This window comes from Capricornis sumatraensis, chromosome 3 (genome assembly GCF_032405125.1).
Source record: "Capricornis sumatraensis isolate serow.1 chromosome 3, serow.2, whole genome shotgun sequence".
Lineage (NCBI taxonomy): Eukaryota > Metazoa > Chordata > Mammalia > Artiodactyla > Bovidae > Capricornis > Capricornis sumatraensis.
This window is the reverse complement of record NC_091071.1, coordinates 157,287,443-157,311,971: the sequence shown is the minus strand read 5'-3', so window position 1 is coordinate 157,311,971 and position 24,529 is coordinate 157,287,443. Positions and strand designations below refer to the sequence as shown.

General features: G+C 41.5%; 1 protein-coding gene across 2 annotated transcripts in view; it reads left to right on the top strand.

Moving 5' to 3' along the window:
* The first annotated feature begins 10,952 nt into the window (after window positions 1–10,952).
* CUL3 (cullin 3) overlaps window positions 10,953–24,529 on the top strand; it is a 105,701-nt gene continuing 92,124 nt past the window's right edge. Inside the window, exon 1 of one of the 2 annotated variants that reach the window (XM_068967170.1) lies at window positions 10,953–11,059. In XM_068967170.1, the coding sequence (XP_068823271.1) occupies window positions 10,994–11,059 (66 nt within the window). In that variant the 5' untranslated portion in view covers window positions 10,953–10,993. The remainder of the gene's footprint in view (window positions 11,060–24,529) is intronic. The other variant, XM_068967171.1, reaches the window with a different exon arrangement.

The window sequence follows — 24,529 nt, the reverse complement described above, 5'->3', positions numbered from 1 at the left end:
GGTGTTAGTGGCTTAATGTAGTCTACTTCCCATAGACATTTACTTTTTTGTGTTTTATTTTTATTGGAATATAATTGCTTTCAATGTGGTGTTAGTTTCTTCTGTACAGTGAAGTGAATCAGCTCTATGTATACATATATTCCCTCCCTCCCTCCTCAGCCCATCCCACCCTCCTAGGTCATCACAGAGCACCAAGTTGAACTTCGTGTGCTTTACAGCAGGTTCCCACTTGCTATTTTATACACGGTGGTGAATATATGTCAATCCTAATGTCCCAGGTCATCCCACCTTCCCCTTCCCTGCCTGTGTCCAAATGTCCGTTCTCTAAGTCTGCATCTCCATTCGTGCCCTGGAAATATATTCATCTGTACTATTTTTATACATTCCAGAATGTTCATTGCAACACTATTTACAGTAGCCAGGACATGGAAACAACCTAAATGCTGCACAACAGATGAACGGACAAAGAAGACGTGGCGCATGCATACAATGGAATATTGACTCAGCCACTAAAATAAATGAAATAGGGTTATTTGTAGAGACATGGATGGACCTAGTGTCTGTCATACAGAATGAAGCAGGTCAGAAAGAGAAAAACAAATATCTTATATTAACGCATATATGTGGAATCCAGAAAAAGCATTACTTTTGAAAAAACTTTAGGCATGCTTTATCCAGTAGTGGAACTGATGTCTTTGGTCTGAGAATGGGGTGCCACGGGGGCTTGGAGAGACAGCACAGAAACTCTTTCGATATATCATGGCTAGCTAGCTTTCTTGTCCATCTAAGCGGATGGCTGGTTTGATTTCTCTGTGTTTTTGTGCATTTCATTTCCTTTGTGTTTGAGGGGAGCATTTTGGAGGGTGGAGAGGCCTCTCCATCACCTGTCATGTTGCTCTGTGTGGGCACCCACCTTGTGCGCATTTGCCTGTGGTGGTCCTGATCTATAGATCCCATTAAAGCAGGGAGCAGAGAATAAGGTTTCTTCAGTACCTCTGAAAGAAGCCTGTGACCCCTGAGAGAAGTGTGCAAGTGTCTGTGTACATGTGCACGCCCGTGGCATCTTTTTGAGACAAGCTGCATCTTTCTGTGGATTCCTGGCAGTGATACACTTCTCTTTGATTTCCTTTTCTGTGTTTGAGAGCTATCCTTTCACTTCATTGTAGTTTGAGGCCTGAGATCATGCCCCTTTATTCACACACACACACTTCCCTTTCCTTAAACTTAATCTCCATGTAGACTCTCTTCACAGATAAATAAACGTGTTCTGTACTCGTAGTTGACTCCGAAAATCCATTTTACCCCAATGATTAGCATAAACTAAGGTCACTCTCCTTGCTACTGAGTGGGTTAAAATATACATGTAATCTAGTCTTGGCCAATGAGCCACAAGAGAGTCTCCTGCTTCTGGGAACAGCTTTCTGGCTCATTACACAGAAAGACAATTCTCTCCTTCCTGCATTGTTGACTTTGTTGTGTCTGTAAGTGATACAGACACACACACAGATACAGAGGTGACTGCAGCTACCTCTCCATCAGTCCAAGACCAGGGCCGGGAAGATTGTCACAAGGCTGGGCTGGAGCCTTGATGTACCATACCTAGAACCCACGCTAACTTTGGACTTGCTATGTGAGACAGCAGATATGATTGTCGCATATGCCTGTCTGAGTTGAGTTTTCTCTTACTTGCAACAAAATTAATTTGGCTGATTCAGATACGCTACTTTTTAAAATTGTATATATTATTTGTTTGTTTGGCTGTGCTGGGTTTTGCTGTTGCACGCAGGTTTTCTCTGGCTCTGGTGTGTGGGCTCCTCACTGCTGCAGCTCCTCTTTTGCAGAGCACAGGCTCTAGGCACATGGGCTTCAGTAGAGTGGCACAGGGGCTCATTAGTTGTGGCTCATGGGTCATAGAGCATGCAGGCTTCAGTAGCTGTGGCTTATGGGCTCAGCAGTTGTGACACATGGGCTTAGTTGCTTCATGGCAAGTGAACTCTTCCTGGACCAGGGATTAAACCTGTGTCCCCCGCATTGATAGGCAGATTCTTATCCACTTCACCACCAGGGAACTCCTCGGGTGTACTATTTTTATGGACAACCATAATTGTTCCGTGGCTTTGGTATAACCACTTGATAACTGCTAATATTCTTTGAGTTCAGACCATATGCCAGGTATTTATATAAAGGAGAGTATGTTGGCTTGTTTTAAAAAGTGATGTTTCTCATAATCAGTTCATTCATAATCCTTCTCCATTCCTAGCCATGGTCACTTGTTACCACATTAGTTCAAATGGTAGATGTGTAAATGCACCAAAAACTGATGGTGAATGAGTTGATCAAACGAGAGTCTTATGGACCATTTCTATTACTTCTAAAAGTCTGGACACAATTATGGAAAGAACTGCCTACTTATCAATAGATATAAAAATACTTTAGATTTTAATATAGCATCATACTTTCAATCAAAACCTTAAGGACTAAGTTGTTATCTGAGATTAAATCAATGCAAGCGTGTCAAGGGGAGTTTGCTATCCACTCCTTTTAAACTGAGGCTTCCCAGGTGGCTTGGTAGTAAGGAATCCTCCTGCCAATGCAGGCGATATGGGTTTGAGTCCTGTGCTGGGAAGATCCCCTGGAGAGGGAAATAGCAACCCACTCTAGTATTCTTACCTGGGAAATCCCATGGATAGAGGAGCCTGGTAGGTTACAGTACTCACACTCACAGAGTTGGACACGACTGAGCGACTGAGCATGCACGCCTTTTAAATTTGCATTCTGTTAATATTATTGGCAAGTATTAGGGTTAAATGAAAATTTAAAAACATGTGCTGAAGTATAATAAAGGTGAAAAGTGATGAGAACACAGAAGGCTTAAGGATGGATTTAATTTGTCATGTACTTAACACTGACATGAGACATAATTTTTCAGTTGTCATGATGTCAGTTTGAACCTCGCTGCTCTCTTGTGCACAACAAAAGTGACATGGCAGTGGAGAGAGAAAAGCGGAAGTGCACATGATGATGAATTGCACCACGTGTAATTTATATATCCACGGTTTATGCTTTATATGCTTTGGAAGGTAAGAACACAGCATAAGACAGATCATGACAAGGGACAGTTGGGTTACATTGCTTTGCGTGTTTATTTTTTATTTTTTTAAGTCCACTGCCGGCCCTTAAAACAAGCACAGTAGATTTACAATTTTAATCCTAGAATTGTGGTAAAGTCAAATCTCAAACTACAGAAAGGATATCCTAATTGTATAAAAGTTAGTGAAGATTTTGATTTGCAATTTTAATCCTAGAATTGTGGTAAAGTCAAATCTTAAACTACAGAAAGGATATCCTAATAGTATAAAAGTTAGTGAAGATCTTGACAAGGCTGGAAAGTCAAAGCAAAATTCCCATCATTGTTTCTCCTTTTCAGTTGTTTTAGAAGACTTGCTGCTCCTGGGTCTCCCTGGGAAGACAGATACCTTGGGAGCAAGTTTCATAGGTAAGAGACAGCTAGGAAATAGGCCTAGAGAAGTGAAAGCTGCAGGGAAAATGAAAGCTGATTGGAAAGTGATATGATTGAGAAGATGATGGTCGTATAGATACCAGATACAGATGACAGAAAGGCTACTGTGTAAGTGGTGATGGTACTTCTGCCGCCGGGGAAGAGATCAAGCAAACAGGATATGATGGTGGCTGCAGGAATGAAAGTCAAAACACAGGGTTAGAAATCAACCATGGAACGATTGTTCATGTTCTTTGAGTTCAAACTGCATGTCGGTGTTGTGCCAAATACTCAACCTCCATTGTTTCTCTTAATCCTCATGTTAGCCTTGAGAAGCTGGTATTATTATTAACCTAATTTCACGGGTGAAAATAAACGGTACATTTATTGATACAACGGACATGAACTCGGGCACACTCCAGGAGATGGTGAGGGACAAAGAAGCCTGGCGTGCGGCAGTCCATGGGGTCTCGAAGAGTCAGACACGACTAGGTGACTGAACAGCAACAAAAATTGATACATTGCAGAATTTGGTTTAGAATCCAGGTGGTCTGATTCTAGCGCGGGCATGCTTAACCACTGTACTATATTCTTTCATAGTTTAAAATTTTAGTGTATGGGTAATGCAATCACTGTTTGTCTACATGATAGGTTTTCAAAATAATTTTATTTAGTTGTGCTGCGTGGGCTTCTCGCTGTGGTGGCTCCTCTTGTTTCAGAGCACAGGCTCTAGGGCTCACTGAGTTGTGGCTCCCGGGCTCTAGAGCACAAGCTCAATAGTTGTGGCACACGGACCTAGTTCCTCTGTGGCACGTGGGATCTTCCCGGACCAGGAATCAAATCTGCATCTCCTGGGATTCTGTACCACCGAGGCACCAGGGAAACCCTATATGATAGTTTTAATACAAATTAGAAAAGGGCCCTGCCCACCACCGAGGGAAACACAGACTCACAGCTGCATAGTTTAGAGGGCAATTGGCACTTCTGATCAAGGAAATAGGTTTCCTTCCTTCAGGTAATGACAGCCCTTGCAAGCACACCTGCTTTGGATATCAGTTCTATTGACCTCCTCAGCGAGGCATCTCCTTATTGCGCACAGACTTTACAACTACATGAAGGGGTTTAAATAAATGTGTATTTTATTTTTATCAGTTAAGTCTTACAAGAACTCTACACAGGTATTCCCTGTTCCCTTCTCCATTCTGCTCTGTGTTCAGGAAGGCTGACCTTTATGGGCTCCATTAATGGCTTCCTTGCCTTCTGGCTTCCAGTGAGCTTCATCCAATGGGAGGTTACCAGCCAGAAGTCTAGAGGAAGGAGAAGAAGAGTAAGGCTGCGGTATTTTCTCCCCTGTCTGCCTACCTATTGAGCCGGCAGCTTGGGTCCTCTCCTAAGGTCTCAGCTTCTCAGACAGTCCTGTTCCAAAGCTTCAGAGAGAATTCTGCCTCCAGGTTCTGGTGGCTACTTCTCGTAGCCCTTCTAGTCTGGAAGGGATGCAAATCTCCCTTCTGTTGTTAGTCTTGAGATGCTTCATCATCCCGTGGCCACTCCCTAACTCTGCCCACACTTCTGTAAATAGTCCCTGAATTAAACTCGCCTCAAGTTCCCTGTATGAGCGAGCCATCTGTTTCTTGCCAGGACCCTGACTGATACACAGTGGAAACAAACTTTGACTATTTTAAGTGAAAATGGAAATTGGGGAAAGCATGTTAGGAGTCACAGAAAGGCAGGGAGGTGGAAGATCAGGGTTGGAGAACAAGCAGGAACCCAGGGATCTCTGGAAAGCTGAAGAGCAGAAATGACACTGAAGACATCCAGTGGGAGGCACCTAGGCCACCCACTGCCACTGCCTGTATGCCTACCAAGTGTCCCTGTGTCCCTCAGCTGCCGCCTCAAGGAGAAGGCCTGCTCGCCTGAGTCTACATAATACATCCCCATGTTGAGCTGGGCAGTGGAAAGTGGGCATGAGGCCCCTTTGGCTATTGCGATAGGAAATGGACACCACTACCCACCAAGACCACACCCAACAGTTGAATCCTTTAAAACAAGAAATCAGGAGATGCTGATAGGAAGTACCACCCCCCAAACAAGGACAAACATAACTATAAAAATTAATAAAATAGCGTGAAACTGCCTTAACAATACAAGCATCTAAAGCAACTTTTCCCAAAAAATGAAGGTTCATGCAGAGGTAGGCACTTCTCAACAAAGTCCCTCAGCAGAGAAGGACAATATCTAAAGTTCTTATACATGAAAAATCTTTACAAGGTTTTAACCTGGGTGAGATATAAAGTTGACTGTTTCATCTTAACAGGGTGTCCACATTGTCCGTTTCTTAGAACCATCCATTAAGTGGATTGTCTGCCCAAAAACCAGTCATTCAAGAACCAGGAGGTTCAGATGCCAGTAACTTCAAATCAACTTATTGGTGGGAATTAACTGATTATATCAACTTGGGGCTAGAAATCGGCCTCAACAATTTAAAACAATAATCTGTAAGTTTCTTAAAGGTAATTCTTCATCTCTACCAGCACTATTGAAAATGTAACAATAAAGAATATAGGTTTACTGTGAACTCAAAACAAACAGCTTATTGAAGAAATTGAAAGATAATACTATTCTATTATATTTGTTGACTGTTGTATTTATAGTTCACACAATTACTAAGTCTAGCACAAAATTTAGACTATTTACATTTATAGTCCTTTGGAACTGCATTTTATCTCATCTTCAAAATTAACTTACTTCACAAAGACAGAGCTGAACAGTTATAAATTTCAACATGCATTTTACTCATCACAAAAGAAAGAGCAATACATATCCATAATTGTCCCCCAGAGGTTTCTTGATATAGTTACTGTTACCAGTAAGAGGAAATTATTTGTCTTCAAAATAAAATTACATTGACACGATGCCTATAATTTTTAATTGAGAATATGTATTCTGTTAAATTAGGTTTGTCGGTTGTATATATAGACATTTTTATTTTCAAAATATTAATTTACTGGATAAATGTGGATTAAACAGAACACTGTCCAGGCCAACTAGAAGATTTCCAGAGCTGCCAGTGAGATGATTTTGTTTAGCATGACATGTGATAAAAAATTGAGATGTGTTTTTTATGATACAATGGGCATTTAAGATTTTAATTCAAGATGTAACTTGTTTCCTATGCTCATAGGTCTTACATGCTCTTGTGTAGATGATATACATATAAAAAAACAGTAAAAAGTAGAAAAGATCTACAGTTTTTATGTCTGTGATTATGTTGTCAATCCAATACTCCTATAACATGTCATCTTATAAAGCAAACATGAATGCTAATGCTCTAAACATGTACAAATTTAATGGCCTACAATACTTACTAGTTGCCTGGTGGAAACAAGGAAGAAAGGAGACCGAGCCCTTCTTTTCAAGGGCGTGATAATATCTACAGATCTTTCCCTTCCAATCTGAAGAATGTGCATCTTTCCCTAACACAGCCTTTGCTGCTTAAAGCCAATGAGCAGATCTTTCCAAATAAATTGGTAGGCTGTCAGCTGTTTTAATAAGCAATATCTGCAGAATCAAATCACTAGGTATGATGCAGTGATTAATGTGGCTTGGTATCCTGGATACCTGGAAATTCATGGCCAAGAAGAAGCTATTGCCTTTCACTGGCTTCTCACAGTCTGTACTGCCCATCTCTAGACTAGGATGTAGAAAAGAGGCTGGTCCACTCAGCCTCCTGGCTTCTCTGACTGCACGTGCTCCCTGCAAATAAATGGAAATGGGGCCACAATTCTCCTGTGTCAGGACACGGTCAGCATAAGTGGGAATACCAACTGGCAGGCATGTAACATCTAGTTGGTTCCTAGTCCCGCGCTCCTTTCTCTGCTGGATCAGGTGGCAGTTGACAGAAAAAGGAATATCCTGAAAGTTCATTTGCTATTTGCGGGTCAGGGAACACGACTGGACTAGGAGAATGGCCTACTGCTGCTTTAGAGGGTATTTCATAGGCATTTTGAGGATGTTGATTTTCTATGAAGGAAAAGTTCTGACTTCTGGACTATAGTGTATAAAAAAGTTATTGCCAAATCCAGCATGGACCTGTCGTTTCCAAGTTTGGGGGAGGGAGGAAGGGCTATATATTATGTGATGGTAGGTCTCATCTGTTTTATTTACCTTACCGCCCGATATATTTACCTTACAGCAGCCATTAAATGAATATCTTTTAAATAAATGTGCAGTAGAATTTTTTATGGCAGTGGCAGACAAATTCATTTTTAAGAATTTTTCTGGGTTTTTGTGGTTAACAACCTAAAGGAAGACAGTAGTGATTCTTTTAAATGCAGCTAAATTTTGCTTCAGTAAAACCATAATATGAAAATCTGAGTTCACAAAGCAAAAGGAGATTATACGCTTCACAATTACATGGATATATGCTTTAATGCAGGGGGGGTTTCCTAAATGCTGGCTTTTAGTGTGGTGTTCACGCTGGTGTTTTCTCAGGTTCACACTGAAAGAAGAAAAATCACCTCAATGAATTGTTCTAAAGAACAAACTTCATTCACAAACTGACCTTCCTCCATTTCTGTGGTTAAAATACTTTAAAAAGCAAAATAAAATAATGAAGCTAGTCTATACTTCCGGTTATTTATTTTCTTTTAATGCTCTTTTGTTGTTGCTGTGTTACTGGCTAAGTCGTGCTCAACTCTTTTGCGACATGATGGATTGCAGCCCGCCAGGCTCCTCTGTCCTTGGGATTTCCTGGGCAAGAATACTGAAGTGGGTTGCCACTTCCTTCTCTGGAGGATTTTCCCAGCCCATGGATAAAAGTGGCATCTCCTGTGATTCCTGCACTGGCAGAGGGATTTATTTTATCACTGAGCCACCTCGGAAGCCCTTTAATGCTCTTACTTGCCAAATACACTTGTCAACCCTACACTGGTTCTCTAGTGTTTTAAAAAACTACTTCATTGGTTTCTGAAATCCAAGTAAGATTCATTTTGTAAAAACATACAGCATTCTTAAAGAAACCTACATATTGAATAAAGGAAGACAGTATAAGCTGGGCCTTAATTACCAAAGACAGTAGCAGCCAACAGGTTTTGAGTGACTACTCTATGCTGAGCACTGCTTTCAGGGTTTTAAAAAATGTATTTATCATCTAAATTTGAGTAGCCCAAGGAAGAAACATTGTTTTTTATCTCCATTTCACAGATAAGGAACTCTAGACAAACAGCCTAGCCCTTGCCCCCAAAGACACAAAATACATCCAGTAAAAGAGCAGAAGGGCTTCCCAGGTGGTTCAGTGCAAAAAGAATCCTACAGTGCAGAAGTGGGTTTGATCCCTGGGTCAGGAAGATCCCCTGGAGGAGGGCATGGCAACCTACTCCAGTATTTTCGCCTGGAGCATCCCTTGGACAGAGCAGTCTTCTTACATCACAAAGAAACTGAGCCATGTGACACTGCAACCAATACAAAAACATTGGTTGTTAATATAGTCTAATAATTATGGAAATGAAGGTTCAATCAGCACACAGATTATAAACTCCTATCCAAGACTCATAGTAACTTACATTTAAATCAGAGTCCCTCCCTTTGTTAGCTTATCAGCAAAATTCTTGACCTATTTTTAGCTTCAGTATTTACATAGATATTGCTTCAAGCAACATCCTTGTTTCTTAAGCTCTGTATTATTAGCAAATACCAGAAAACAAAACAAGAAAATGTTTTCAGTAGGGCATTTCAACCAAGTAAGGGGTGAAAGCACAACACTGGTGAATCTAGTTATCAGGATTAAATTAATTTAAGGAAAATCCAACTTTACAGTGAACAAATCAAAAAGGTATATTCCAGTTCATTTATCAAAAAATAAAAAATAAAACCCCCCAGCTTCCAAATGTTTAAAAAGAATTAAACTTCAGCTTAAAAAAAGGCATTAAAAATAAAATTTAAAAGTATTAACATTCTATTAATATTCATTCCAACAATAGGTTCTTACTTAAAAATGATATCGCAAACTTTGGTGGGAACTCACATACTCCTCTGCAGTCAGAAATACAACTATAACACTACAAAGAGGTAAATTAGGGTGTAAAATTCATAATGAAAAGCAAAACTGACGAATCAAACTAGACTTTTTGAATGCAATGCCAAACTTTTATTCCCCCAAATTATCAGCAAACTGAAAAGAAAGACAAAAATTTTGGCTTTCAAAATGTATCATACTCTTAAAATGACTTGGCAGGTTAAGGTTAGGTTTCCATCATTCTATTTTCTATTTAACACCATTTACCAAAATATTGCACTGAGTTAAGGGAGTTGTTATTTCAAAGGCAACGAAACACAAATTTTAATACTAGTAAGTTCTAGGTCTCTCAGACAATAGTGAAGCAGTTTAAGGAAATTTTATGGATTTCCACCCGTCAATCTTGACAGCTGGAGTGTGCACATCCAATCCGAATACCTTGTTAGGCATACAGGACTCTACTTTCTGACACTGCATATATTAATAACTCCTGCACAAACTCTTCTTTCAACTTTCTGGCTTCTGGTCAAGTATCCATCCCTAGTCCACATGCCCTAGAAAAACACAGGAACCAGTTTCAGGACGTGCTTATCCACCTAGCACCCTACGCTCCACCCCGAGACTACCCTCCTCTCGCTCTAGCCCAGCCCAGCCAGGCGGAGCCGAACACTGCCTACTACAGTCCGGCTCCGGCTCTCGGAACTTCCCCTGCCCACTCCGTCCACGTGAACAAGACCCCGCCCCCTCGCCCGGCGCTCCACCAATCAGCAGCCCCCTCACCCAGGATCCGATCTCCAACGCTCCTCTTTCAAAAAGTCAGCTCACTCCTCCCGCCTCAGTCCCGCCCCTTTCCTACCTCTCCGCCCCGCCGGCCCACCTTCCCAAATCCCCGTTCCCTTCCTCCTCTCCCGTTGCCCTCTCCCGCTCGCAGGCTTCGCCCCGCCCCACCCGGGAAAGCGGGCTTGCCCTCTTCTCGCGAGATTTGAGCGTCCCCCTCCTCCTGCCGCGGCCGCCCGCCTCCCCCTCCTGTCCTCCCCCCTCCCCCCAATCTCTCCACTCTCCGGCTCTCCTCCCTCCCTCCTCCCCCCTCCACCCTCTGGGCCGGATCTCGTCTCGCTGAGGCGGAGGAGGAGAAGGAGGAGGAGGAGGACGTTCGGCCTGCGCAGTGAGATGTTTGTCCGTCGCCGCCGCCGCCGCCATCGCGGAGGAGCGCGATAAAGGGAGCCGAGCCGGGCGTGAGGGGGACCCCGCGGAGCCGCCGCGCCAGCGCAGTCCCCCAGCCGAGCCCGAGCCGCCGGAGACCGAGCCGCCGCTGCCCCCGCCGCGGCCGCCCAGGGGCCGGCCAGCTCCCCAGCCCAGCCCGGGGGCCGCGCCGCCGCCGCCGCCCCCTGCGTCGCCCCTCGCCTGCCCGCCCGCCTTAAATGTGACACCGGCGCCTCGGAGTGCGACCTGAAGCCGCCGCCGGGGAGGGGACGAGCACCATGTCGAATCTGAGCAAAGGCACGGGCAGCCGGAAGGACACCAAGATGCGGATCCGGGCCTTTCCGGTGAGTCTCTTCTCGGCGCCTGGGACCCTGGGTCGGGGGGCCCGGCCGACAGCCGCACGCGAGGCCCGGGCTGAACTCCCCCCCAACAGGCCGCAGGCCCGGCCTCCCATCCCCCACGCCGCCGGCCGCGGGGCGCGAGCCTTCCCGGCAACGGGGTGGCGCGGGGCCCCGGCGCGGCCGCCCTCCGGGGCCGTTCCCCTCGCCCCCGGCGTCCGAGGCCGGCGCCGCGCCCCCGCCCAGGAGCTGCGCCTCCGGTCGCCCCGCGGGCGTCGGCTGCGGCCGGGGCCCCTCGGCCGGTCCCGGCACCTCGCCGCGCTCCTGGGCTGTAGGCCCAACCCCTAGCACCTCGCTTCTGCTCGGTCCCCGGGACTCCCAGCCCTGCAGGGACCGGGACCGTCTACGTCCTCCCGGTGTGGGGCGTGTGTGTAACTTTTCACGTGAGGTTTCGCAGCAGTTGAAAAAAAATCACCATGCCTAAAGGATGGCCTGCTAAAAGATGCCGGGGACGGACCTCTCCCGCTCTTCCCCTCTCCAGGAAGGGCTCCGCCGTCCACCTACTCTCTACGCGGTGACAGACGTTCCGCGTAATGCTCTGTAGTAATACACTAACAACGTCGGTGTGTTTACAGAATCTTTCATCCGCAACCTTCCAATGCACTTTACAAACTCTCCTGTGCAGGAATGGCCTAGCCACTCAAGGGGAAGTAAGACAAAACAAATGAGACGATTGGTTCTTCATTTCCTAGCCATGGAAGCCCAAAAGAATAAGTAGTCACCACCGTGAGTTGCTTTACTCTAGCTTTTAGTGACAGCAAAAGTATTTTTGTTTAGAAACTTTTTTGGCCTTAAATTAAGTCATACCCCTGCGGTGTTTAGTATTATATGGTATAACTTTGGTTGTCGTATCTGAATCAGGTAGCCAGTGGCAAGCAATTAGAGTGTACTCTTGGGACAGAGAAACTGGACATACTTGCTCATGTCGCTTCTGTAACAGGTAGACGTCAAGGTGGACAAACTAGCAATTGAATAGAAGATTTTAAACCAGGAAAACTAGAGAAGAAGCTGTGGTTTCCTGTCTTAGAATCACAAGCACGTTATATTGAGTGGTGGGGGGCGGTGAAGAGGGTTTGTATTCACTTCTTAAAGCATGCTTTTTTCTAAAGTACAGTTCGCACTTTAGAGGAAAGATTAATGTAATTGTCCTAGTTGAGTAAGAAACCGACCTAGAGAACTTGAGGACCTCCCTGAATTCTTAAAATTTAGAAGGAAAAAATACACCTGATGCAGAATTCCCAGATGGTAATAAAAATGTTAATACCTATGTGAAGACTCTTCGGACTTTATGTAAATAAAGATAGGATATAATCAGGAGAGTTAGATGTTTTAATGCACATTAAAGGGATTTTGAATGTCTGAAGTTTTTTCCCTAAGTAATCGTGAGGAAGTACAAAGAAAGTAACAAATGTTGACAGAAGAGCACTAGTGAAGTTCACTTGCACGTTTTCCTTTATAATGATAAACAGTGAACTGGGTTTATGAATTTGTGAGTAGTGATAGTTTTCCTACTGAATCAGTTCCTACTAAATGAGCAGAATCTAGAATTATTCAGAATTTCAAATAGTTTTATACATTTTTAAGAAAAGTTTGCTATTCTTGAAGTCTGACTTCTAATACAGATTATTGTTAAAAGGTGGAATAGCTCACATTTGACATCAACTCACTGTTGTGGATATTCTGATTAATCAGCTTTATCTTTATCTATGTGTAATCAACTCTTTGATCTCTTGGTTTGCCTGTCCCTACCTGTTCTTCCACTCCTTCATTCATTTAGGAAGTACTGAGGACTGTGTGCCAGGTACTGTTCTGGGGTCTTGGGATGTATCAGTATAGCTTCAGAGAACGATATCCCTCCTTTCTGGATCTTGTATTGTTGGGAAGAAGCTGTGGGAGAGAATTTTGTTGTTCTTTTAGCTAAAGAGTATCAGAGTATGTGACAGGTTACCACACAGCACTGAAACTGACTCTCTTTTTCAGGCGCATTATGATCATGAACTAATTCAGACCTTTTCTTATCTGTAATTTGTTGCCCTCTTAAGTGTCTCTAAAATCCTTAAATGAAGTTTGCAAGTAGCTAGTGTTTGATATTCAGTACTTAGTATCTGCTAGTTTTTAAAAGTGTCTAAGAGTTTTTAATTTTCTCATGGGTATTAACATCACTCATGAGCAGTTCCTACAATGAGAACCATTGCATTTTTTTAATATGTAAATTAAAAAATCATAGTTCTTTGAACTTTCATTAAGGATGGCTACATAAAACCTCAGTGGTGTGATTTCAGTGATTTATTTGGTAAATGAATACTTAAGAGTTTCAGATTTTTTTTTCCTTCCAGGTTAGCAGTCATTTACCTAACTGTAGTCTGCATGGATTGCAAGTCAGAAGTAATAAATGCCTGTTATTCCATAAAGAAAATATTTTGTGTGTATTCATGTGTGCACACTTAAAACTACTGTATTTTACCATTTGAGATAACAGCTACTCTAAGGGAAATTGTAGTGTAAGCAGAGGCCTCAAATACTCCTTTCAGAGTGTTTTATAAAACTGATCTGTGAAAAAGTATAAAAATATGTTTGAAGATTGTTTTGTTATCTTTACAAAATAGTAAGTGATGGTACAGGATATTTTGTAAATGTGTAAACCTACCCCAGCTGTAGTCTCATCAGTAAAATCAGGTTCTGAGAAGTTGGTTCTTTTTAAGACAGAAAACAATGAAGAGCTTTTTGTATGTAACAGATTGATGATGGAGGAAATATTTTATTCCAGTTTGTAAACTTTGCTGCAATGAACAACATATATAGCATCTCACATCTTTTGGAGTTTTTTGGTACCCACAGTGACAGCAGGGGACACAAAACTTTTTTAAGAAAGGAAGCTGTAGTTGTGAAACTCCTGGAAACTGTGGCTTTGGACCAAAGAATGCTGTCCCAAGAAGTTCCTGCCCTTATCTCCTTGCTGTTGCCATGTGTCTCACTCCTGTGCTTCAGTTTCACTCTGTAGGATTAGTTGCTGTCAGGTGAACTTTTTGTTTTTACCTTTGTAATAGTCATTCCTCACTGTCTGTACTGTAGTTGGGTAGTTTGTCCGCATGGGCTTGAAAAGCTTGGTTGTATTGGACGGGGGGGATATGGTTGAATGGGAATACTGGTCTCTCCTCTGACTTGCCTTTTTTGACTTAGACTTCAGAGTTTAGGAGACAAATTGTGAAAGTGATTTTCATTAGAACATTTTCTGAAAATGGTTTCACTTACTGGTTTATAGAAGCATCCTCAGTCATGATAAGGAATCTCTGGCTGTGATGTGCATGCAATAATTCTAGATGAGCACCACCTGTGTGGCATGGACAATTAGAGAAGTTATTGTTAAATGGAACCCACAGAATGACTGATACTCATTTGTTATGTTGTTAAATACTTAAGAGCACAAGAATTTAAGGACAAGAGGGAAAGTTAATGTTTTTGTTTCTCCTAGCTCTAGTGTTATTTGTTAGATTTAAGGGAACAGCTTTAATGTTCAAAATAGGTTTCTTTTATTTAGAGTAAGTAGCTAAGGCAATGGCAACCCACTCCAGTACTCTTGCCTGGCAAATCCCATGGACGGAGGAGCCTGGTAGGCTGCAGTCCATGGGGTCGCTAGGAGTCGGACACGACTGAGCGACTTCATTTTCACTTTTCACTTTTATGCACTGGAGAAGGAAATGGCAACCCACTCCAGTGTTCTTGCCTGGAGAATCCCAGGGGCGGTGGAGCCTGGTGGGCTGCTGTCTCTGGGGTCGCACAGAGTCGGACACGACTGAAGCGACTTAGCAGCAGCAGCAGCTGTTGCCTAAACTACCTGGACTGTACATACAGAGAGATTGAATGAGAGTTTCGCAAATCACACAGGGCGCAGAATTAACCTCTAAGCCTGGTTTGTTTTTTATTCTTTAGTTTTTTCTTATAGGGATGTTATGGAGATATAGCATTCATTAAAGTATTGCTTTCACTTAGACTGATTTTTTTTGTATTTAATGGTTTCAAGACAGCCAGCTGTGTTATAGTTAGTACCTCACAGGCTTTAGAAGCTTAAAAATAAAAAAGATACAGTAGTTATAAAGTGTCTATTTTGTATTGTCTTAGAAAGCAGTTCTGAGGAGCCAAGAAAATTATTACCACCAAATTATTAGTACTGAAGTTATTGAATTTGAAACAGTTTTAATAGTATAGAGTATAATGTGAGAATTTGACTTGTTAAATAATACAATAGTCACACGATAAGTTCATTCAAATGAAAAAGAGAAAGTTTCATTCATTAAATGTAGCTAGGTAATAATAGTGTTTTCTCTATTTCAACAAGATTATGTAATTAAGGATAGAAAAAATAGTGTATCTTCCCATTGTGTTATAAATTGGGAGACCTCAGATAATTTTTTGCTGTTATTCGGAAAAAAATTATCTGTTAATCTTAACAGCAAAAAAATTTTGCTGTTAATCTTGGTGTTAGCAGTTTTGCTAGATTTTTATAAAAGTTATTGGACAGTTTGTAGCTTTAAATAATGGAACTTTCATTATAGTTCCTGTTTATCATTATAAAGTCAACAAAAAAGGTGCTACTGGTAAGAAATCACTGAGCTAAAACATGAATTACAGTTAATGTCTATAAGTATATTGTGAAAATTATTCAGTTGTAGTCTAGCAAAACTATGAATTCATTTTAGTAGCTTTTCTAGTTATAAAAGTGATGCATATTCATGATAGCTTAGTATCTGAACATCTAAGTAAGGTAATAATCACCTGTAACCCTGCCACTTGGAAGTAAGCCATATTAACATTTTGATGTGTTTCCTTATAATCTTTCATACATGTGTAAGCACACAGTAAAATTGAGGTACCATCTTTTTATATACTGCCTTTTAAAAAATACAGTATCTTCCTATACATTTATTTCCATATTAAATATATCAAAAACATGATTTTGAATCACTACCTAATACTCTGCAGTGCTTTGGCTTATCCATTTCCTTGCTGACAGGTTTAATTGATTCCAGTGAATACATGCTTTCTCTATTACAAACAATGCAACTGTGATTATTTAGGAGCTTCCCTGGTGGTTCAGACAATAAAGAATCTGCCTGCAATGCAGGAGACCTGGGTTGAATCCCTGGGTAGGGAAGATTCCTGGAGAAGGGAATGGCTCTCTACTCCAGTATTCCTAGCCTGGAGAATTCCATGCACAAAGGAGCCTGGCAGGTTATACAGTCCATGGGGTTGCAAAGAGTTGGACACGACTGAGGGACTAAACAGATTCACTTTTTCACTTAAGATTATGGAGTTGCTCGACTCAACATAACTGATACACTGACCAACCACATTGACCTCCAGAAAGGTAGGAATAATAATAGTTCCACTTGCAGAATGCTTATAATGTGCCACACACTGCTCTCTGTGCTTTGCATGTGTAAACTAATTTAATTTGCATAACTCTATAGGATTCTATCATCATTTTTACAAAAGAGGTCTTGAGACGTTAAGTAATTTGCTTAAGGTCACTTTGCTTGGAAGTAGCAGAACCTAAGGTTCTTTTTAACCTAGGCAGTCTGGCTCTAAAGTGAATGCTTTAGGAATTAATTATATCTCTCAAGGTTGTACTTCTACCCTGTAACAGTGTCTTAGATAAGATATCTTTAATTTCATAGGTGAAAAAATAGTACTTGAATGTTTTAATTTGTATTTCTTTGCCTACTTAAAAGAGTAAAACTATGGGTAGTCTGTAGGGAATTTTCATGTAGTTTTACATTAGAGTATTCAGCATAGGTTTTAGAAACCTGACTAAAAAGTAAAGAGACTAGAGAGCATAATAGTTAAGAGTATGGGCTCATACACTATCAGAGTTTGAATGTCAGCTCTACCTTTTTCTAGTTGTGTTATCTTTAACAAGTTACTTAACCACTTCTAACCTCAGTTTCTCCTCTGTAAAATGAGATTGTAGGACTTTACATGGCTGTTGTGAGATAGAGAGTCAAGCATTAGAACAGGACCTAACACACAGTGGAAAATTGTTATACCAATATTTAGTCATGATTCTGCCACATTTTGGAGAAGGGAATGGCACCCACTTCGGTATTCTTGCCTGGAAAATTCCATGGACAGAGGAACCTGATGGGCTCCCATCCATGGGATCACCAGGGTTGGACACAACTAGGCGACTGACCACTCATGCCACAATTTATATGTTAAATTGAAGGTTAGTTTTGCAGGTAATTTTATTTGCTATACTGTTATTCTAGTGATGCTGCCAGTTTTGGGTACTTACATTTTTAGAACTTATAGTTTGAGAAGCTTGCTGCTGCTGCTAAGTCACTTTAGTCGTGTCCCACTCTGTGTAACCCTATAGATGGTAGCCCACTAGGCTCCCCCGTCCCTGGGATTCTCCAGGCAAGAACACTGGAGTGGGTTGCCATTTACAGATTCAGTCTGTGGACCACATTAAGAAATCAGTCTCAAAGTATATGGGTTTGATACTGCTGGGGTGTTTCCAAAGAATGCCACTGGCTCTTGTAGGGTGGGGGTAGATTCAAAAGAGAAAATACAATATTGATAGTTACTCATTGGGGTAAGTGTATAACCTTTCTGCGATAACTTTATTGAAGGAGTACACACTTGGTGTGTACATTCTAATATACATTAAAGTAAGTGTTAGTTGCTCAGTTGTGTCCCAACTGTTTGGGACCCCTTAGACTGTAGCCCCTCATGCTCCTCTGTCCATGGGATTCTCCAGGCAAGCCAGCTGCCATTTGCTATTCCAGATACGTACATTAAGTGTTTATCTAAAAGTACATTTTGTTTTTATTTCCTTCCTTCTTTTCTTCCACCCTCTTTTTTTTTTTTGTTTCATTCATGAACTAGGTTGTGGTTCCTGCCCGAAGTTTATACCAGATCCCCTTTTCAATCTTGAAGTGTTAGACACAGTGTGGATGGTTAGTGAATGATTGATTAAATGAGAAACTAGTCCTTGAAGCCAAACCGCAGGAATCGATGACTTAGCTAAGTCGATTCTGGGAGTATTCCAAAATACTTGAACTCTTTTTCAGCTGTAAGTGAAGCCTTAATTTGTAGGTCATTAATGATCATCACTTTTCCTTAAACGTTAGTTAGCCTAGTCTCCTAAAACAGTGACTTGAAAGTAAAGATGTAGGTGTGTATTGGCAGTTACTTTGGATTACGTGTCAGAAGACTTACTTGCTAGCCTAGTCTTTTATGTTCACTAGCTTTCTCTACATTTTACTCCCTCCACCATGACTTCTTCCTCCCAGCCAGTTAACCATACCCGGTAAGGCCCTTCTTTCACGGCAGATTGACTACCATCTGCCATCTCTACCTGTTCTGGGAATTCTTTACCCTCTTTTCATCTGAAATTTACCTTTGACCTGAGGATACAGGCTTATCTTCTTGAATTGAGGTGTCCTATTTCCTTAGAATCCGTGAATCATTGGGCCCAGATGCTAATGATTGCCGCATCTATCACTTTTGTGGCTTGGGCCCTTCTGTACCATTCTTTGAGTGATTCCTATGACTGTCTCCTAACCTCTTACACATGCTCCCTCAGTCATTGAAGACTTGCATGCGTTCATTACAGATATTCTCTCTAGTTTAAATTGTAACTTTATACAGTGCGTGTGGGCAGACATTCATTCATTTATTTTAATGTATGTTTATTGTGTGTTCCTACTGGTACTAAATAGTAATGATGGGACAGATCTGGCCTCTTGTCTATTACTGTGGTCTTCACTCTGTCTTGAAACTTGTTATCCGCTACTTTAGAAATCTTAAAACTTCGTACTACATTCTGTCCTAGCTCCTTCATTTATTAGATGTAGGACTTGAGCAAATCACTTAACCTCTGCCTGTTTTCTCTTGTAAAAGAGAAGAAAACAATAGTACCTACCTCATCAGGTAGTTGTAAGGATAGGGTTAATACATACACAGTTCTTACAAGTGGCACATAATAAACACTATAAATAAATGCAACCTGTTCTTATTGAATTATTCTATCCTACGTGTTGCTTGTTTTCTTCTCACATTAAATGTGCCCTGGGATCTCAAGAAGACCCTTTTCATTCTCCCAGGCTGTGGGGCCTGATACCAGTTGCCACTTCTTTCCTGTTGTCTCCCAGGGCAAGGCCAGAAATATCAGCAAAAATCATCTTGAACCATTCCATTCATCTGTCTTCACTGCTCATATTTTTTAAGACTATTGGGCACTCCTGGAGAAAATTCCAAGATTGTGGTCTCTAACCTTGCTGGACTTTTCAGTGCCTCTGGGCAATTTTTTGTGTCCCTGTGAGCTCCGGCTCCCTTTTTCCTGCTTGAAACTATTTCAAACTTTAGTCATTGTCCTCAAGCTCTTTATTGAGAATTCTCTTCTCTCTCTTCTTCAGGAAGCTTAACTACTAAAGTTATCTTGTGTAAGTACCTTCAGCTTTGATCTCTTTCAATTTCATTCATTAACCTGTATCTTTACTTATTCTCAACTCCTTCCCTTGGGTCTCAGAGAAGTAAGATGTTCCTTTTTCTGTCTTCTCTACCTGGTAACTACCATTCCATCTCCTTTCATAGCCCCATCTTCAGAGAATAGTCAGTATCTCCTTTATTAGAATGTGATTTTCTTTAGAGAAGGCAGCAGGGCTCTTTGTATTGATCTTTGTCAGTGCTTTACAGTAACATCCAACAATATTGAGTGAATGAGCTGACAGACTCTTTCTAGTTCGTTTTCCCATCTTTTAGATGGGCACTATAGCAATCTTTCTCACAGATTAATTGTGAGGAATAAAAGAAATAATATTAGAAAGTGCTTGCTAATAAACAGTAACATCACTGAGACTGCGAAAATCATTTTTTAATCATAAAGTTAGTATTTTCAAGCATAAAAGTAGTGTGTTCATGTAGAGCAGGTATTATCAAATTACAGCGTCTCTGTGCTTAGTCGCTCAGTCGTGTCCAACTCTTTGCCACCCCATGGATGGTAGCCCGCCAGGCTTCTCTGTCCATGGGGATTCTCCAGGCAAGAAGACTGGAGTGGGTTGCCATGCCCTCCTCCAGGGGATCTTTCCAACCGAGGGATCAAACCCAGGTCTCCTGCATTGCAGGCGGATTCTTTACCATCCGAGCCACCAGGGAAGCCCTAGGACCCAGGAAGCCTAAGAGGGGTGGAGTGGGTATCTTCAGAAATCTCCCTCTCTAGCCATTTAGAGCCATTTTTGTATTCTTTGCATAGAAGATTTCATTTTTAAAAGTTCTCTGTTGTTTTGAAATCAGTGAGCAATCCAGCATTTTTAAAGTTGAGAGTCCTACTTTCCCAAGTTGATGCCATTAATGAGAAATTGAGAACAGAGTGTGAAGTTGCTTTAACCACTAATCCAGAGCCTTTTGCTACAAGAAAACATTCCTTCTTTCTTTCTTTAAAGTTGAAAATAAAATTTGTTAATTTGACTTTCATTTATTTAAGTGAACTTTGAGTAGAGCATGGAGCTGAGTTTGCTCTTTAGATGAGAAAGGTTATGGCTAAGCAAATGACTTCAAGAGATATCTGTTACCTACTTTAAGAAAATACAAGATTCCTTAGAGATGCTTTTCTGTAAAAGCAAGCCATCATTTCTAAGAGGAATGCTTTAACATACTGATTGCAAGTCATTCTTATCTGAAGCAGCTCTTAACTGAGCAATACTTAGCCTCTTCTCCCTATCCTCTTGAAAGTAATAATGAAAAACTCTTCCCCCTTTGCTTTTCAGTTTAATAGTATGAGAAGTTGCTTTATAAGATTAATAACTGCATCATGTCGAATGTCTACTTTGTGCTAGGCTCTGATTTAGGCTCTTTGAACTGTAATTATCTCAAATCCTCACAACAGTCTTTAGATGTTACTTCTGAAGGACTGATGTTGAAGCTGAAATTCCAATACTTTGGCCACCGGATGTGAAGAGCTGATTCATTTGAAAAGACCCTGATGCTGGGAAAGATTGAGGGCGGCAGGAGGAGGGGATGACAGAGGATGAGATGGTTGGATGGCATCACCAACTCAGTGAACGTGAGTTTGGGTGAACTCCGGGAGTTGGTGATGGGACAGGGAGGCCTGCTGTGCTGCAGACCGTGGGGTCGCAAAGAGTCAAACATGACTGAGCAGCTGAACTGAACTGTTTTAAATCTGTCCTGTGGCTCAGAATGAAGTGAAAGTCGCTCAGTCATGTCCAACTCTTTGTGACCCCATGGACTGTAGCCCACCAGGCTTCTCTGTCTATGGGGTTCTTAAGGCAAGAATACTGGACTGGGTTGCCATTTCTAGTAAAATAATGTGTATTACATATACACCTGCAGAAGGGCAGAGCTGGGATTCAGATCCCAGGTGTATCTGACTCAGAAATTCATGTTCTTTCCATTACATCACACTACCTTAATTATATTCAGTCAAAAACTTGCTAGATTCTGAAGAAGGAAATGGCAACCCACTCCAGTATGCTTGCCTAGTAAATCCCATGGACAGAGGAGCCTGGCAGGCTACAGTCCATGGGGTAGCATGGAGTCAGACACAACTTAGCAACTAAACTGCCTTGCCATATGTAATAAAAGTACTGTTTTTTAAAAAAATTTTTCTAGTTTCTGAAATATTTACTTTCCTAACAGGAATATATTGGGAAGTTAATTCTAAGCTTGCCATTTAAATGATTACCCAGGGGTGGATCCAGGGCCCCTGAAGCTTATACACTTCAGTACTCTCTGTATAAAAAGAACTTAGAGTTAGTTTCCAGGTCTTGGAAGGAGCTTTTGTAAGTTTAAACCTCTCTAGATTCAAAGTGTGTGTACCTCTCAGATACAAGTTTTAAGAACTTTGACTCAATGGAGTCCTATGTTCAGTAAAATTTGACTATTTTATATTGCTTAAGGGGGTCCTAGTGTGTATTGACTTTAATAAAGCAGTCAAAATAATAGCCTATAAGAAAGATACATTAGTTGACGTATTTCTAAGTTAACACTTTGCTTTTTAAGTTGAAGATTCATAGGACACATTTTTAGACTTTTTTCAGTTATTAGAAATTTATCTTGTTAAACATTTTAAAAAGTGATTCCTTGAGGTTAATGTGTTTAAGTGAAAGTGAAGTCACTCAGTCGTGTCCTACTCTTTGCTACCCCATGAAGTGTAACCCACCAGGCTCCTCCATCCATGGAGTTTTCCAGGCAAGAATACTGGAGTTGGTTGCCATTTCCTTCTCCCCAGAATCTTCCCGACCTAGGGATCAAACCTGGGTCTCCCGCATTGCAGGCAGATGCTTTACCATCTGCTGCTGCTGCGTCGCTTCAGTCGTGTCTGACTATGCGACCCATAGACGGCAGCCCACCAGGCTCCCCCGTCCCTGGGATTCTCCAGGTAAGAACACTGGAGTGGGTTGCCATTTCCTTCTCCAGTCATAAAAGTGAAGTCGCTCAGTTGTGTCCGACTCTTAGCGACTCATGGACTGCAGCCTACCAGGCTCCTCTTCCGCCCATGGGATTTTCCAGACAAGAGTGCTGGAATGTGTTTAAATACCTTATAGATAATTTTTTGTGTCTCAGAATATACTAAGAAGTAGGTTAAACAGTGTATGAATTTTGGAATACAAGGATCAGATACTTTAAAATAGTTTGCTTTTCTTCATGCTATGTGCAAATGAGATATGAAAGAAGTGTATTATTTTGATGAGCGTTGTTCAGTTGCTAAGTCATGGCCAACTCTTTGTAGAGGACATGGCTTCCCTGTCCTTTGCTATTTCCCAGAGTTTGTTCAAACTCATATCCATTGTGTGGGTGATGCCATCCGACCATCTCATCCTCTGTTGCCTCTTCTCCTTCCCTCAGTCTTTTCCAGAATCAAGGTCTTTTTCCAGTGAGTTGGCTCTTCGCATCCAGTGGCCAAAGTATTGGAGCTTCAGCCTCAGTCCTTCCAATGACTATTCAAGACTGATTTCCTTTAGGATTGACAGCTTCAGGAGATTCTTGAGAGTTCTTTTCAGCACCACCATTTGAAAACATCAATTCGTGGACTCTCAGTCTTCTTTATGGTCCACCTCTCACATCCATACGTGACTACCGGAAAAACCATAGTTTTGACTCTATGAACTGTTTTCAGCAAAGAGATGTCTGCTTTTTTTAGTATGTGTTGTTTGCCATACCTTTTCTAAAGGAGCAAGCATCTTTTAATTTTATGGCTGCAATCACTGTCTGCAGTGATTTGGAGCCCAAGAAAATGAAATCTGTCATCGTTTCCACTTTTTCCCCATCTGTTTGGCATGAAGTGATGGATCTGGATACCATGATCTTAGTTTTTTGAATGTTAAGTTTTAAGCCAGCCTTTTTACTCTTTCACCCTCATCAAGAGACTCTTTAGTTCCTCTTTACTTTCTGCTTTAGAATGGTATTATTTGCACATCTGAGGTTGTTGAGATTTCTCCCGGCAGTCTTGATTCCAGTTTGGGATTCATCCAGTCCAGTATGTCACATGGTCTACTCTGCAGATAAATAAGCAGTGTGACGGTATACAGCCTTGATGTACTCCTTTTCCAATTTTGAACTGGTCCACTGTTCCATGTCCGTTTCTAATTGTTGCTTCTTGACCAGGTTTCTTAGGAGGCAGGTTAGGTGGTCTGATATTCCCATCTCTTGAATTTTTCAGTTTGTTGTGATCCACACAGTCAGTTTTTAGCATAGTCAGTGAAGCAGAAGTAGATGTTTTTCTTGAATTCCCTTGCTTTTCTCTGTGAGCCAACAGATGTTGGCAATTTGATCTCTGGATCCTCTGGCTTTTCTAAATTCAGCTTGAATATCTGGAAGTTCTTGGTTCATGTACTGTTGAAGCGCAGCTTGAAGGATTTTGAGCATTACCTTGCTATCATGTGAAATGAGAGTTTGAACGTTTTTTGGAATTGCCTTTCTTTGGGATTGGAATGAAAACTGACCTTTTCCAACCTGTAGTCAGTGCTGAGTTTTCCATATTTGCTGGCATATTGAGTGCAGCAGCACTTCAACAGCATCATCTTTTAGGATTTGAAAGAGCTCAGCTGGAATTCCATCATCTCCACTAGTTTCGTTTGTAGTAATGCTTCCTAAGACCCATTTGACTTCATATTCCAAGATGTCTGGCTCCAGTGAGTGAGTGCACCATTCTGGTTATCCAGGTCCTTAAGACCTTTTTTTGTACAGTTCTTCTGTGTATTCTAGCCACCTCTTGGAAGCAAATCTCTTCTGCCTCTGTTAGATCCTTGTCGTTTCTGTCCTTTATTGTGCCCACCTTTGTATGAAATACTCCCTTGATAGCTCCAGTTTTCTTGAAAAGATCTCTAGTCTAATAACAATTAATTTGATCCTATTTGTTTTCATATTTTAATTGTTAAAAGCTAAAAAGAATTTAGA